The sequence below is a fragment of the Synchiropus splendidus genome, chromosome 16, assembly GCF_027744825.2.
Source record: "Synchiropus splendidus isolate RoL2022-P1 chromosome 16, RoL_Sspl_1.0, whole genome shotgun sequence".
Taxonomy (NCBI): domain Eukaryota; kingdom Metazoa; phylum Chordata; class Actinopteri; order Syngnathiformes; family Callionymidae; genus Synchiropus; species Synchiropus splendidus.
In genome coordinates, this window is record NC_071349.1 from 6,389,701 (window position 1) to 6,406,976 (window position 17,276).

Genomic DNA, 17,276 nt, shown 5'->3' on the forward strand with positions numbered 1-17,276 from the left:
CATATCTGCTTCCCGTAGATAGGTTGTTTGTTTACCAAGAAGTGAAATGTAATCCTTCTCTGTTTTGGCCCACCATAAGTCTAATAGCTTCTGATGAACCTCCTGACCTAAGTCGCGCGACCATGACCTGATGTTCACATCTTTTTTTCAGGAGAGGGTGTTTCCTGCATTAGCCTCAGGGTAGAAGGACAGGGGATGTTGTTGTGGATGCTTGCTAATCGCCTGCATTGTTCCAGAAGATCAAGCCGTGGTTAGTGGATGTTTATTGCCAGTGAAAGGCCATTTCAATGAAAAAAAAAAGCTTTTGTGAGGGAGATTGTGAGATGCCCTGCGGTGTTTTGAGTTGTAATGTCACATGTGGGACTGCTGACCTGTTGCAAGTTTTCTGTAATACATCGATTAATGATTTGCCCATGCAACATCAGCGCCCTCTCATGTGGTCTGTATTCATCTGAACCATCTTTTGTCTCAAACCACTAGAGTCTAGATGCTGTGTGACTCATTTCTGAAACCAGAAAGATGGGCATCATTGACTCTCTTGTTTGATTGATCCCTATTATCAGTTAGCAGACCTCTGTAGGTACATTTGACCACCTTCCTAATTTCTGCTGTCTTTGTTTAAGTTCAACTGTTGATCTAGTTTGGAACAGTTTGGAGTTGTGAAAGCCCACCTAGCTTGTCTTTCCACTTTTCGTGGTGTGTGGGTTCTTCAGGATCTCCTTCAATCAGTCACGGCGGAGTAGATGAATACAGTAATTTGGCAGGAAGGTAGTGGTGCGAGCAGGTTATCCAAAGTGACTTGCATTGTCACCGCAGACCAATCCAAAAGAGCTCCATCATCACTACTCAGTTAACTAACCGATTATGCTACATCTTTATGTGTCAGTTGGTGCTGACTGTTCACCATGGCGCGTTTGTGCTGAATCCATAGTGCTGTAGCCTTATGGCAAGAACCTCACAGGTTCAAATTCAGTTCCATTTGGTCCATTGTGTTGAAAGTTGCTCCCCATGACTTTGTGGATTTCTTTTGAACACTCTGGTTTCTTCCCACAGTCCAAACTAAAAAAACTTTCCAACTAACTGATAATGATAACTGAAGAATGATGACATATCTTCCATATCTACGATTTATCGCTTACTATTAATGGTGCTGAGCGCATACTTGGCCCAGCTAAAAGGCTGACTTAATTGCTTCTTTAATTAAGTCTCCTGTATTTGGATGTTAAACAGCCAGGTTTCGTCCAAGCATCCCAGACATGCACACTTGAACAATCCCTGTCTGACACGTGCGGGTTCACACCGGTGCGAACAAGTTGGAACTGTTTATGAGGAGACAGCTCAAAGGATCAGCAGACCCTGGATGTTTTCCAGTCGCTCTTCTCACATAGCAATTAATTGCATGTCAATGCTGTGTTTCTGGGGAAAAAGTCTGGCTTGTAGTCTGGGATGATTTTGAAAATCATTTGGCTGCTGCTCTGGGTTGTAATATGCTTCTGAAGTGTCCACATCGATGAGATGATGTGGTGCGATGTGTTCTTTATATCGTCATTGCTCTTAAGTCACTTTGTATTTATCATGGTTGTTCAATACATATAAATTGTCTGGATAGCACCAGAGAGGTTTGTTGTGCTGGAAGGCAATTCCACTGGTCACTACAGCGCAAACATGTAATTTTTTATCATCTGCCTATAATGAGGTGTTATTTTGGTCCTCTGTAAACAAGGTGTTTGCTATTATGGAATGGTTTATTGCCCTAGTTGATAACCTAAAATATTGTGTTGTCAGACTTAATATTCCCAAAAAGATACAGATTTGATAAAATTGTGACACCAGTCTGATCTTTATTTTCTCGTGTCCCCTCAACAACTTTTCTCTTGACATGCACTTTTCTTTCTTTTTTTTTTTTTCAAACAAAATTAGATTTTATTATCTGACTTTATTAAATTCCAATGCTGCTTCTGGGTTTGATTATGGTCTTTATAACTTTCATGTGTTGGTAATAGCCTGTTGAACACAAAACAAAAAACAAACCAAAAAAAATTGTGTATCCACACGCATGTTTTACAGTTTAAATTTTCACCTTAGCCACTTAGTTCCATCTCAGGCTCTCATGGGCACCATAGTTGGCTAGGTTTGGCCCTCGGGCATTGAATTTAAAGCATTTGTTTTCAATGACTGATGTTGACAGTTGAACTTCATTCCTAGTATTTTTGACTTAGAAAAATATTTGGACTGGTCTAACGTCAGTGGAACACATGTTGACCTCTTTGTGTGAAGTGGATGGGGAGCCCTGACAGAATAGCCAGAAGGCGTTGAGAGGATGAATCCTGCCTTTCAAATGGCGCCATTGTGCCAAAAAGGTAATTAGTTTGACAAGGTTGTGTCAAACGGGCTGAATGCACTTAAGGCTGTGACTGAGCATGTGCATGGAAACTTCACGAGATGGTGACTGACTCTCAATTGTCTGAGGGACATCACTAATTTCAGCGCTCAGCTGTTGCTCCAATTGATTTGAAGGCTCTTGATCCTTATCTGGCTCAACAAAGATCTTCTTAATTGGAGTGCGAGCACAGGACAAGGTTTTATTCTATTACACAACCAGAAACGTAATTTGCTTTGTTTCATTTGAGTTGCACCTCTGATGTCCTAAATGATACATGACCCCTTTATCTGTCACATGGAAGTAACAAGGCCAGCTCAGTTGAAATAGTTTTTGACTTTGTCATCTTCTGCTCATCCACCTATTCACTTGTGATAGTCACACCATTGTGCTCCATTGATGGGCAGATAGCACTGTTACTTCTTCATAGAAATGGCTTTTAAGATCCAGAAAAGTGTTGAAAGAGGATTCCCCCTGGGGAGAGGTGACTGAATGGAATTGTCTTGCTTTGGCTCCCCTGTGGCCTGTTTCTCACAGGCCTGGTGTTCCTGTCTTTTCAGCCTCAGGAGCTCCTCCATATGGGACTACAAGACAAGCCATCAATAGTTAATTACATTATTGTAATTCTCTGGAGTTGAAGATAAAAGGGTTTTAATCTGGTTATGGGTTTTGCCGCATCAAAAGACAATATGTGAAGTTGCTGCTAGTAAAGGTCAATGGTTTAGTCATATAACAATAATAACAAATGCAGTGTAACACAGAATAAACATTCATTCTGACTCAGTCATTCTTCTTCTTCGTCTTCTTCTTCAATCTCGTAACACCAGGTTTGTTGACCAGCGCTCTCCATCCCTCTCTGTCCTCTGCAGCTCTCGTTGCCTCACTAGGTTTCAAATGGTTCCATGTTATCTTCCCACCTTTTCTTTTGTCTTCCTCTTCTCATGCCACCTTGTACGGGGCCTTGTAAGATGGTCAGAGTCTGAGGTGATGTGTCCATACATTTTTCACCTGCAAGGTATCTGGCTTTTCCCCTGGAAAAAGGGTGAAATGCTTTGTTATTCAAAAAAGGCAATCGGGAGAACCTAGTTGACGTGGCCGAAATATCCTGTCTGGGTGTCTCGGTACGCCTTCTGATCAGGGTGATTTAGGTACAGGTACTATCCGTAGATCATACATCATACTTGAGAGGACATGGTGAAAGGCTCTCAGGTAACCAGTCACAGATCTGTGGCCATATTTTGCGGAGTAAAAGCCAGGCCTATGCCACCACAGTGCCACCTATTGTTTGCCCCAGATCTCGTCTCTATGCTGGTTGAGCTGTCCATTATCCCACCAGTGTTAAGAGTAGACAAGGGACACAATAATAAAATAAAAAGTTTACAACAGTTGTCAAGAAAAATATCAAATAGAGACCTAAAGGGAGAAGATGTTCTGTCATTGAAAGCACTCTGGTTCTCAGGCTGTCAGTTCCTCTGATATGGGCCTTGGGTAGATCGAGGACACACTCCTGAGTCATCTCTCTCGACAAGGGGTTCCCCTCAACGTGCCCGATGATGTTTCTGCAGAAAAATGTTGGATGAGAGAAAAAAACTTTTTTACATATATTGATGAGATTACACTCAATTTTGCATTTGAATGACCCTCTCAAAAAATAGAAAGGTGCCTTTAGTTTTAAGGCAAGTGAGGAGCAAAAAGGTTTTTAGTTACGCTGATGGATTGAGAGTTTGTACACATTTCAAATGCAGCTCGCAAACGACCTGAGAACTTGTTCTTAATTTGGGTGTTTCACCACCAGCTAGATCTGTTTGCTCTTTATTCAAATCTGAAATGTGCATTGCAAATCGCTCTCATGATTTCTGCTTAGTGAGACCTGCAAGCTGTTTGGCCACTGTCGTCTGTGAGAGCGTTGATCTGTGAAGTGCTGAAATAAGCTTTCAGAATAAAAGCCATCGGTGGCACAGCGATAATGACATCTCGTGCAGGGAAGTCAAGTACCGCTGTGCTCACTGGTCTGGATTGTCAAGCACCATGGGTGTTTGCATATCCCCATTTGATCACACCAGAGAGTTTGTGTCAACCTCTCGAAGGGTGTTCTCAAACGGCAAGTTTTTCCACTGCACTATCAAACACGTGCTAATGCGGTAATGCTCCAGTGGACACAGACCACGAATGGAATGCGGCCACTGTTTAGTCAGTTTTTTGCCAAACTAAACTGGAAAGCTCTGAGAATGAGCAGCCAAAGCAGGTCACACATGTCCGCTGTTGTGTTTAGGGCCACCAGTTGCTTTTAACGGATTTAAAACATCATGCTCAGTCCAGTCTCCGGCTCCCCTTCACTGGGCGAACACCCGAAATCCTCTTGTCTTGCTGCCAGCTTACAGTATAATGGGCTGTCATTATGATTATGAAGTGATGTGTGCCTTTCGCAGGGCAGTTGTTCTCCCGAACATGTTCGGACTTGTCCTTACTTTCAAAACTATGACACAGACTGCTGTCACTGTGGCATGTTCCCTTTTTACGTTTTGAACAGCCCAATTGACAGCCTTTCACGTACTTATTGCCCTGAGAGTATTGCTGTAATATTGCTGTTGTCATCCCGTGTTTGTAGGTCACTGTGCTCGTAATCGTGTTTGCTTTTGTCTGTGTTTAAACTCTGTCATGTGAGCTGGGAACTTTGAGAGCGGTGATGGATGTGCACAGCAGCTGTAAAGCTCACGTTTGGTTTCAAAGGCCAGATGAGCCGCGAGACCTACAATCAGCATGTAGGATGGATGGAAGTGTTTATTTTAACAAGGATGCTAGAAAACACCTGGGAGATGAAAAGGGACACCCGTGGTTCTACTCACTTGTTCTTTTTTTTTTTAAGAGTTTTTGTTTTTTTTTTATTTTACATTTTCAGACGGTCGGAAAAGACCAAATAAAAGTATATAAAGAGCTAGGATGTCTCTGGCTTGATGGTTTGGAGTGGGTTCTTTTGTTGAGTTTGAATGCCTGTGTGGGTTTTCCTCTGAGGACTTTGGTTTCCATAGAGACATATCTAGATACAGAACAGATACAGTTCTCTATCTAAATGTCTTCCTGCCTCTCACCCCTGCGCATACTAGTTCAGGTACACCTGAAGAATTCATGTTGGAATGTGATTTCATTGTTCTGTTGGACTCAAACATCATATTTCCAGCAGCATTTAATTGGCAGTCACCTATCCCACCATGATGAACATCAGAAACTTGACCAATAAATCAGCTAATCCAAAACACAAGTTTACTATTTGAGGCAAACTTTCATTTTAAAATCTGAGTCAAGCAAGAACTGGCCTCCAGAGGTCTGATAGAGATACTTGCACCAAGTTATTGCGCATAAGCTGCTTTGTGTCTTTGCACAGGGTAAATAATGCTCCTTTGAAACAAAACCCCCTGTCAGCACCCTGACTAGCCAGTTCTCTGCAGGACAGAGTGAACATACTTCATAAGACTCTGACACCGAAGTAAATGACAAATGATTCAGCTACTTATGTTGATATTTTGGACATCCACGAAATTAAGATACCCAATATATCTTTGGGATGACATAGGTCAGCTGGTTCGGTCCATTATCTGACGATGCTCACTGCTGTCAGTTTCATTATTTTTATATTAAATGTAATGAAACAGTTAAGGTCTTTACATCAGGTCTCCACAAGCTCTGCTCAGACTCTATCGTTTCTTCATCAAAGCTGCAGTATTTTTGCTGTGAGGCTGCTGCCCTGACCATGACTCCAATCCTCTCCACTCCAAGGTGGAAGTTAGACTCAACAGTTCAAGATTTCCATTATATTGTTGCAAAGAAGTTTCATGTTTTCAGAGATTATTGAGAAAGAGAGTTAACGCATTCTCCACTGAAGGTTCCCTCAGTTAGTTCCACTTAGTATAGATTAAAAGCTGAAATTCACTCCGATTGTCATCTGAAAAAATCTATTCCCAGCAAACCCTTGAGAGCAGGCTTTTAGCTAGGATTTAAAAACAGGACGTCCAAAGCCCCGCCCCCAGCCATGTCAACGACTGACTTAACAACACGCTTTGTAAAGAAACAAGCTGTGAATGTCTGTCTGTACAAAAGTAACTTTTTATAGAAACAAACATCTGAGTCAAATAATCATTAACAGAGATGAACTCAGTGGCTATTGGCACAGTAACACTTTCAAGTTGTTACTTTTTATAATGATTATTTTACATTACTACTAGCTAAGTGTTGGCAGCTTTGCTCATCTTCTTTTATATATTAGTTCCATCAGCTCTGTATCGTGTCTCACACATTTAAATATTCATTCATTCAAACAAAATATATATGAAGGCTGGCCTCTTGATTAAAGAAATAGAACCATGTGAATTTTGATTCCTGGTAAACTCTTTTGTTCGCATTCGGCAAGCGCAGTGACCCGTGCAGAGAACTGCACTCCTGCCCAGCGCAGCTCACTGCACGGCACTGGGGAGTGGGAGTGGGAGGAGTGAGCCTTGTGCCAAAAGAAACGCCAAAATGCTCCTGCGATTAAAAAGCCGAGTTAGTTTTGTAAAGGATTGTTTTAAGTTTGAAACTTGTCTGCAGGTTCCAGATGTGCACAACCGCGAGATTATGCCCATAAACAAATATGGCGTCGAGCTACAGCTGCAAAATGGTCAAGAATCTGCAAATTTCAATCATATTCAGAAAAATTACTGGGCGGACACACCCTTTTCATGGGGCGATAACACTACAACTAGGGGCAATATAATGGCAATAATAATCAGACATTTAGAGCGTCCTGCTGAGAAAAACCGGGCCTCCATTTTTTTCATGTTTTGCACTTCAGGGTGTCCTCAGGACTCCTAGACGCCCTCCGAGCTAAAAGCCTGCCTGTGAGTCTGTATGGGCAAATAGTTCAGTCTGACCGACAGAAAAGTCTCATGGCCCTGTAAAGGGACGAAATAGCTGTTGTTGAATGCATGAATAGGAATCATCTTTATAAAAGAGTCTCCAATCATTTCTATCCTAATAACCATTACATGTTGCTCAGCCTGGGGCCAGATTATCAACCTGATACAAATCTGTAATCGTGATTGTGTGAACAGTCCACTTCCATGCTTACAACAAACTACTTTGTTTACTACTTCAAACCACTCCTGATTGGCAGCTTAAAAGAAACTGTGTTTTTGGAGAAAAATTCATGTCCTTGCTGAAGTCTGCGGTCTGATGACTACCATTACCTCAGACTTTGTGAATTTGAAACAACACAGTTGAGACCACTGAAAAACATTGTGGAACATTCAGGAACCACCTTCTCTGATTTACTGCTCTTTTTATTTCCATGGGTGGCACCTGGGAAAACGTCTCGCCCCCTCTCTCTCTCTTGAGTTCTGGGATACTCTTTGCCTGCTCTCAGTCACCAGCGCATTCATTTTTTATAAGCCAGTCTGTCATTGCTGCAGGGGTTTATCGGAGACAGGTGCTGGCTGGTAAACAAACAAGCCTCACCTGGTGAAGGGCATCGTGTTTTTGAAGTGAAGACAATCGGACCGCATGTGTGTTGTGTTCACTGTTGAAGCATAATGAACCGGAGGTTGCTTGAGTTTAAGGTGTGTTTGTCACTGCCAAGCGATGACTCGCTGAACCCATCTGTGAATTATGACTTAGTCACTGAGAATTTTCAGGGAAGGTGAATACCTGACAGACACCCGCCAAATGTTGCCTTAGTCATCAAGGTTGTTGTCATTTACACTTTTGTTCGTCAGTCAACAGGATTACACTTTGTAAAGTGACTTATTTGGGTGAGAAAACCATTAAGAGGTCAAAGTTCTGTCTATGAGGTCAGTGGGACAATGATGCTTTTGAACCCCATCCTCACTTCTCAGGCTGGGCAAAGTCAACTTTAAATCTATGTATTGTTGTCTAGAATAGTTTTCTTAAATATCTTTTTTGTAATCTTATCTAATCTAAGAGGATCTTTTTGCACCGTGTCGTAGTAGTAGTAGTAGTTGGTTGCATTCAAAGGTTTAAATTCCTGCTGTGATTTGTAGACGTGTTGGTTACACATTTGACTGGGAACAGTAGGGGCTGTTTCAAACCTTAAACCGGCCTGTTCAATATTTGGCTCTCTCGCCCTCTTTTAAAAAGTCTTATAATTCGCAGAACAATCACGTACTTAAAGGAATGATGGTCGCCTGGGGTTTAAGGGTGCAGACAGTTCTGTTGCGCTTAAAATAATTATCCATTAGGCGCCTAAGTCGTCATTGAAGGTACGCTAATGGACTCAGCTCTGTCATCTTGGCTCCTCTGAGGAACCTCTTTTCATAAGTGTATCATTAGGCACCAATGTATTTACTTGTCACACAGTTTCTATGAGTCTTTTTGAAGAATCCTAAGAATAAATTAACTGATTAAAGTCATTTAAGGGAGAATCTGTGTCCACGTGAATCCGTTGAAAATGACGTAGGACACATGCCAGACCGGTAAGCCCATCAAATTTTATGCATTGTGTACAGTGTGTTCCACTAACCGTTGCTTGTTGAGGTTGTAGATGCTGGGGTATTGGATGGTTGTACTTCGCACTCTGATTTCATTCAGAGCCAGACTCCTTGTCGAATAGGTTCCTGACCCCCTTCCCTACATGCGGACATTGAGTTCTGGCAACCAAATTGTGGGTGCTTCAATTTCAAGACCTAACTGAAGCCTGTCGTAATCTTCTTTTTCTGATGCTCATGTTACGACCAAGTACAAGGAACAATGTGACTAATTTTGGTGCCCAGATCAGGTTTCAGAAGAGGATATTGTCACTTACAGTGGGGAACTGTATTCAAATCGGAATTAGAAGAGGCATAGATAGTCATAACTGGACCGTCAAAGTAGATTTTACAATAATTTACAAGGATTGTTTTTTTTTTTCATTTGGTTGCATCACAACATTGCATTGATGGAAAATATGGCATGTTCAGCGAGCCAGGCACCAACCGCCCCAAGACGGTGGTCTTTATTGTGGTTTACATACTGTAGGCAGCTATTATGGTTCTGGTTGGAGGGTCTGTAATCAGTTTGTTGGGCCACCCAGATCATACTTCATCCATCTATGACAGGATGGAGCCAGCGAGTCACAGTCGTGCGATGTGTTTGTGTCTCCTTGACTGTGATTTTGAACTCCATATCAGATCCTCTCTAAAAGCGTATAATTTCTTTGTCTTTATTTGTGCCTCTTCTCTGCCTCCCTCTCAAGGAACAAGAGCGTAATTATAGCTTCGTGTCAGGCCAGTGATTTGCAGGTTGTAGCAAAATGAGTGTTTTAGACACACAAACAGTGTCTTATCTGCACACGGGTAATCTCAGGCCACACATTTGGGTTCAATATGCTTTTGGTTGTTATCAGACTATTGAGGTATTTTTTCAGAAGTGACGGCGACAAATTCTCTTTCAGCTCATGACCGCTGGGGAATAGACGCAACCACAACAATATGTGGACAGGAGAGATGAAGGGATATGTTGGGTGGAGTGGCAGAAACAGGACTTGGAATAAAGAGAGGGGTGGGGGAGCCATTTTTAGATCGCTTCCGCCTCTTTTCAGGCATTTATGCTACGGGCATTGTGCTGTGTTGTTCTATAGGTTGGGCCACCAGACCAAATATAGCTTAGTTGACACTTAAGCTACATGGGTTTAGCTTGAATAGCTTACAAAAAAAGATCCCCTTTTGATTCACTTTGAGGTACATTTGCTCCTGTCATGGTATCAGGTACTTTTCAAAACCAGGTCCCAAAGTGCATATATTTGAACATGCTGGTGTGTCTCGTTGTGGAGAGCAGATACACCTTTTTGAAAATGTCGACAACTGTCTTATTATGATGAGTAGCAAGCACATGTGAACACAATACAGTTAAATTACACACTCTGTGTAGAAGCCTGTCGCAGGTCGTTTTCAGTGGACGCATGAAACCATACAATTTTTTCTTGGCAGTTCTTTGAAACTGAGACAGAAAAGATCAAATGGATAAATGTCACCGTGTGGATGTTGCCTATGTCTCTCAGTTGACCTGTGAATACCCCAGAAAGAGATGAACTTGGTTAGGAATAGGGAAGTCTGTGCTTTTCCTACATGCTAATTTTCTGAGTTTCAAAATAGAGAAGCAACTCACATGGAAGAAGCGTATGACAACAAAATGAAAATGCAAGGCAGTTATGCATTATGAACAAATGCAACATCTATTAGCATAGAGTGCTGAGAGCTCTGTACAACTGTACTTCAATAATAAGGAATATACGTAGTAGGCACAGAGCATGTACAAATGAACCGTTGGCTAAAATGAGATTCTTGAAAAGGACAAGAGTCAATAAGATGAGTTCTCAGCAAATGCACCTTCCCCTCCAAAAGATACACAATATATCTTGCCTTTTGTTTGCTTCTAAATAATCATGAATGTTGGAAAAATATAAACCACAGTTTATGTTTTAAAAAGGTGATTTGTTGCCATCTTAATTCGATCTCTGAAGCTTTCCCAACCAGAACATTGTGCAACCTTGAGCTCAATATCTGCTGCAATGGAGCATATGGCAGATCAAAATAGCACCTAAAACTCTGCTCAAAAAAAAGCCACCATCAACCTTACAACATCGGGACTGTTTTCTGCCGTCAGCCAAGGGAGCTCCTGCCGACTGATATACTTCACCCCTCCACAGGCTGTGAACTTTAACCCCCTCTTCTCTCATCAGTCATCGTCCATCAAGAGACAGAGTTGCGTTTGTCCGCCAGTGGTGGGGCTTTTCTCAGCTGCTCTCTCTCACAGGGGAACTCTGGACATGTCAGTGGCATTTTGAAGTTGTTCAAGATTAGGAGAAGTGAAACACTCCTTGTTAGCTGGAGGAAGCGGCGATAAGATTGTACTGGGGGGTCACGTGAGGTCAGTTAAGCATTGACTGGGAAATACTGATGTGAATATGTACAGGTTATTTTTATTACCTTTATCTTATCCATCTCAAATTGAAGAAATCCCTCTTTTGTTGTTGTTGTTGATGAGGGTTTGAAAGTGCTAGTAAAGCTGGCAGCGCTTGAGTACTTAAAATAAAAAAATATATATCTTTAAGAGTACTTTTCTTCAAGTTTGTAGTCAGCCCACAATGCAGAGTTGTTTGAACAGAATGTTTTATTTGATATTTTCTGTGTTCCAAAATTGTCATCAACGCATTTTATGCTATATTTCCATCAAGCCCCAGTGAGTGTGTGGAAATATGAAGTCTTGGGAACATGGTGAACTATCTGTGCAAGAGATACGGTACATCCACCCTTCCATCTCATGGATTCATGCCTCTTGACATATTTCTGGTCAGCAGTGCTCAAAAAAAGGGTCACAGGATGGTGAAGTGATGAACGCTTGTCATGATTATCAAGGTTATTTGAGGGTGGTGTTGTCAGGCGTCAGTATCGCTGCAAATTCACCTCAAATTGAGTTCATTGATTTCCTCAGGCTCAAAGTGAAATCAACATTTCACGTTCCCTGATTTGATTTCCTGCCCCATTATTGGAGTCAGTTAGCGCTGAACCTTTAGACTGGTGAATAAGCAGGCCCTACGGATTCGACTCTGCAATGCACAACTGACAAAAACAATGTTCCCTCTGACATTTGAAAGAAAAATATCATGTGTGTCATGACCGTTCCCAGTTTCCTTTTGGAAGCGCTGCCCAGTATGTCTGTGTATACAGGCTTTGTTGTTGTTCTGTGAAGTCATGCATTAGAGCTCCGTTGTTGCCGAGACAAGCTTTTTCTTTCTAATTACAGCACTGCCTGGTCCCGCCACAGACCATTGTGCCAGAGCCATGTGAACTCCCACAATGGAGCTTCTCAATTGAGAACAATGACTCAAATTCCTGGCTGTTCCCTGCAGGTTCAGAGGCTGGACTCGCAAATAAAGACAGCAGAGTTACAGTGTCGCTGCCATTCTACACCCGGTAGCTTTCCCACCGGCCACCCCGGCGGGGATATTGCTGTGTTTGTGTGGCTGCTGCTCCCACTGGGAGCCAAGGGAGGGGTGAAGGCATGGGAGAGGTGAAGCTTATTTTGTTGTGAAAAATGGTTCACCACTCTTCTAAAAGTGTAATCAAAACCATGAGAATCAAACAACCCTGAAAATAACCTCAAAAATGTCTTTTAAGTTTGCCGTTTTTGTACGGATGGGAGAGTTACGATGTGACAAAAATAGCTGGCCACTTTATAAGAGGAAGCTGCCTGTTGTATTAACGTCTGTTTCAAACAGCTCCCTGACCTCTAACATCGTCCACATTTGCCGTCAACACACAAGTTTTCTTGCTCCCTCAGCTGCTGGCTCCATTTTTGAACTTCAGAATACTATATATTGGAGATACTAAAATGACTAATTATTCATACCAATGCCGACCGAGATGACCAAGTGGCTGTGTGCGGATGGCAGTTTGTGGTTTCAAGTTTCTTGTTTTGGTGTTAGGGTGCATATCAAGTACTTGCCTCAACGCTCTGAGTAATTTCAAAATGTGTCACTCACTAGGTGTTCATCTGCTTGAGGTCCTGTAAAGGTTTTAATTTGACCACTGTTGTAGTTTTTGCGTGAATTGTGAGTGAATTGAACCATTTTCCAATGAGTTTTGTCCTCTCACATTTGCTTTCACATTTGTCTTCTTTTTCTTCGTCATCAAGGGGTTAAAGCAGAAATTCCTTGGGTTGGAATCCGACCAATGACTCCCGACTAATGAGTCTAACTGCATTTGACATGTGTGGTGACTAATGGTTAACAAGTCGTGATGGGTTTTCCCTTTGATTTGACTCTGCAGCTTTGCTGCTGGCCACTTTTCTCTGCACTCTGTGGTAGTTCAGTCCTGAAAATTGGGGATTAACCAATTCAATACACTGTATGTTAAAGCCCGATTAGATTGGACACTTTGTCGCGGTCACTGTCTTAATGTTTATTTTCTTTTCTTTAGGAGTGCAGGAGAATAAAGGGTTCTTAGCTACATGGTGATTCTATAAAAGGAGGGTCATGAATCTTTTTTGAAAGACCAAACATTTCCATGGTTCGAAGCTGAGTTTTCCATTTCAGTTGAATCTTTTTTATTTAGCTTACTGCAAAGTCCGGAGTTCAATAAACTCTAAAAACCTCTGTTGCGTTTATCAGACTTGCTAACACAGATATAAACCAAAGTATATTTTTCACTCACTAACCCATAGTGGTTTGACAACATTCATGTCTCTCCGTGTGGTGGCTAGAAGGTATATGTGGCTTTAACCTGGAGCTTACATACTGAATGCAGTGAGAGTGTTAAGCTAAATGCTGTTGGGCAGTTTCTGGCCATGTTAAAAGCTGACTTGAAAGCACATAGCGAACAATATTTTCAAGCTTTACAATTACCTCTTGCAATTCGCTTTGCCAGGCATTGGCTCAAAATCACCTTGAATTCGCACCAGTAGCCTGCCCTGCTCAAGTGCTGTTATGAATTCAAGTGTGGTACATTCCACTGACGACCATAGCCCGCACACACACTGCTCATTTGATGTTCCCTCTGTGCAGCAAATGCAAAGGCTGGGTGTCGCAGCATCATGTGATACATGTTGGCATTTGTAAAACGACCACAGAACACACCCAGTTTGATGCCACGCCACTGCACGCTTCACATTTCACTGAACTGCTGAATAGAGTGATGATGTTAATATTTCTTAACTTCTCTGGAGGTTCACGAAACCCAGAACAATGTAACTTGTGTGGCTCCTGAGAGTTGGGGTGCCCTGCAGCTGACAGCTTTTTCGGATATCGGGGCACCGGGCCATGCGTCTGCAGCTGCCTCTTCTCTGTGCGTCCTTTGATAGAAGGAACGTTCACTTTCCACGCCCACAGTTTGACATGCACGCACCAGTGGCCCTCTCAGGGACCCGTTACATGACTAGGAAGGGTGTGTTTGGCTGTTTATTTTAGTGTGTTGACGCTAGCCAGAGATGCAGTATCAGAAGAGCTTGTTTGAATCCATGATTGGGATCTTTAAGAACTGTTTTCAAATGGAAGAGAGTCGCATTTATTTCAAACATCCACACCCACCGATTGCACACACACACGCCCGAATACAGCCATCTATTGTTTAACCAGGCAACTGACGTGGACGTCCTAACGGTTAGCTCAGTGTGTTTATCCACCATGATCGTCGTCCCACCTGTTCTTTATCTGCAAAATACACACCCAAACAAACACTCGCTATTAAAAGTACAGTCGTGAAAAGCAGTACAGCGGTTCAGTGAGATAAGATCGAATTACACTGTTGACCCCAGCTGGCCTGATGTTGACAGCAGCTAAACAGCTTTTAAAACATTAACAACTAGCTGCTATTCATGTCCACATCTGCTGTTTGTCTTCTTCTTCCAAGCGGTAAATGTCTGTCCTCTCTCGTCAGGTCTAGACGATGGTCTTCAACAGTATGTGAACAACTTTGAGCGGGAGAAGATCAGCGGAGAGCAGCTACTGAAGATCAGTCATCAGGACCTGGAGGAACTTGGTGTCGCCAGGATCGGTCACCAGGAGCTGGTTCTTGAAGCTGTGGACTTGCTCTGTGCTCTGGTGGGTTTCCCTGATGGATGTCGATTGAGATGAGCCGGGTAGAATCGTGTGTGCAGCCTCTAGAGAGCATGTACAGAAGATAAAACTCCTACTAGTCTGTGTATTTCCAGGATGGGAGACAGCAATGCAGAAGTTAGGCGTGCGGGCATCACAACACGTGAAGCCGCCTGAGGGCATCAGGGAACAGCAGTGTCACTCAGAGATAATGTCAGAGAAGCCCAGTGGCTTGTTTTGTCAGTTTGAAACTGTGCGATATTGATGGAGGCAAATCGTGGTTGTCATGACTTGTATCGACAAGTGGAATGTACAGCCCATATCACTAACTTAGATTTATGTTAGCTTGAGCCTTTAGCTTCCCAGCAGAAAGTGCTGCAAAGGCTTCTTCTTTTATTGATTTTGTAAGACCAAGACGCCTTTCTCAGAAATGAATGGGATGCATGGAATTGCTGAACAGCACACACCTCATCGAGTCTGTTTTCAATGACGCAACAGTTTAGAGTTTTGGCTACTGAATACAATACAACTAAATGAGTCCCGTATCTGAGTCAAGTCTAGATCCTGCCGTACTGTGGTCCAAATGACTTGTTAACCTGAGTCACTCTCTTCTCTATCACTTTGACTTGGCTCTTCAAAGACTCATAAAAAAGTCTTTGCCTCATCCGGAAAAGCCAGTCCATCGGAAAGCAAAGCTGTTTTCCAGCAGATGGGATTGATTTAGAAGTTTTATCACTTCCTTAGCTGTAAAAGTCTCAGATTGTGGTCCGTGTTTTGACTGTGTCAGCGTTTCTCAGTCTTTCATGCAGTCTTGACATTCATCTCTTGACAGAGAGCGTACCAGTCCTTCTCCATGACAGCCGTCTGTAGTTTGCATTGAAGCTGGTTTGGTCGGTTTTAAGTCGGGAAGACAAACGTTCACCTGCACCACTGTTGGGGCATAAAGTTGCTGTATATCCTTCCATGACTTATCCAGATAACTCTTTATTGAGTCTTGGCTCTCACCCTGCCTGACGATTTTTAAAAAGAAGGCAACTGCTGTCCAAGTCCCATGAAGATGTCAGAGCTCTTCTATGGTCTCTGTGGGAGATGCCATATTGCCACACTAATAATCTCTAATTCAGCCATGTATGAGCACTACAGTTCTGGTTGGAAGGAACGTGTCAACACGGTGCAGTGTCTCTTGCCTCCAGGTCCCAATGCGCTTTTCACGGATGTGAAACATCAACCTCTACGTAGCGTTCAGACATCATTTCAGGACATAGAACCATGCCATCATGTTTCTTGAAGCCTTATTTTCTTATTTGTCTTCTACCGGTTTCCTCCTTGAATTATCTTTTCTGTGTCTGTGGTTATATTGATCCAGAGTTCGGGATTAAATTCAGATGTTGTCCTGTAGAAGCTTGGCAGGTCCTCTTTTTGAAGTTCTCAGAGCCTTACCTGACTCAATGGTAGTCATACACTGCTCTGTGTTCCATCATTTACATTCTCTGAAGCTGGACTCTCAGCAACCTCTCACCCCCGATTAAAACTGTGGTGAAATATTTTTCTGTCGGTTAGCAGCTTCCTTATGAAGACTGAAGCCTCCGCTGCCACAGGCCCCCTGGGAGGAAGTGAGGCCCCAGTCAAATTGGCTGTAAGTGCCGCAAAGTCGCAGCTTCCAGTAGAAACATTGGCCACCGGCGGCCAACCCCCCCCCCCCAACTTTCTCACACAATTTGCCCCTGGCACTTTCGTTCTGTTTGTTTACTGTCCGCTTTGACACTTCCTGTTTCTCACTCCTTGTCCTTCCCAGTTTCAGCTGGAATTTATTGGTCAGACTTTGCTGGTTATTGCTGTCGAGCACAGAGGTGAGATGGAGTTTCCCTTGGAAAAAAAAAATCTGCGGACTCCAAAAAATGTGAGGACAACAGTATCTTGTTAGTTCCAAGTTCAGCTCTGAAAAATGCCTTTGGTGGAAGGGATTCTGTAGGCTGAGGGTCTATCAGTGTACTTTGATGCCAACTCTACTAAGTAAGAAGGGATGAAGCCATTTTTATTCGCACTTAAGGACACCGTTAAGGACACAGAATTATGGCATTGCACCACCCAATTACCTCCACAAGGTGGTTATTATTTTATAGTTTATAGTTGCTAATGGGTCAAGGAAATGTAAGATCGTGTTTTGTGGTGTTCTGATCTTCCCTTTGGAATTAATTTGGTCTCCTCTGAACTATGGAAGTTGTTTTATTGACTTGCTGAGTGGCAGAGGAATGCTACGAACCAGTGTTTTTTGTTCTATTATTAGTTTTCACTACAGAGGTGGTGAGGTGCTCCACCAATGTCCAACTGGGGGCAGCC

The 17,276-nt window shown here is 42.7% G+C and overlaps 1 protein-coding gene across 1 annotated transcript in view; it reads left to right on the forward strand.

Annotated features, from left to right (window-relative positions):
• Positions 1-17,276, forward strand: part of LOC128747228 (connector enhancer of kinase suppressor of ras 3-like) — a 47,397-nt gene that overhangs the window by 3,301 nt on the left and 26,820 nt on the right. Inside the window, exon 2 of the mRNA XM_053844952.1 lies at positions 14,779-14,942. Within this exon, the coding sequence (XP_053700927.1) occupies positions 14,779-14,942 (164 nt within the window). The remainder of the gene's footprint in view (positions 1-14,778; positions 14,943-17,276) is intronic.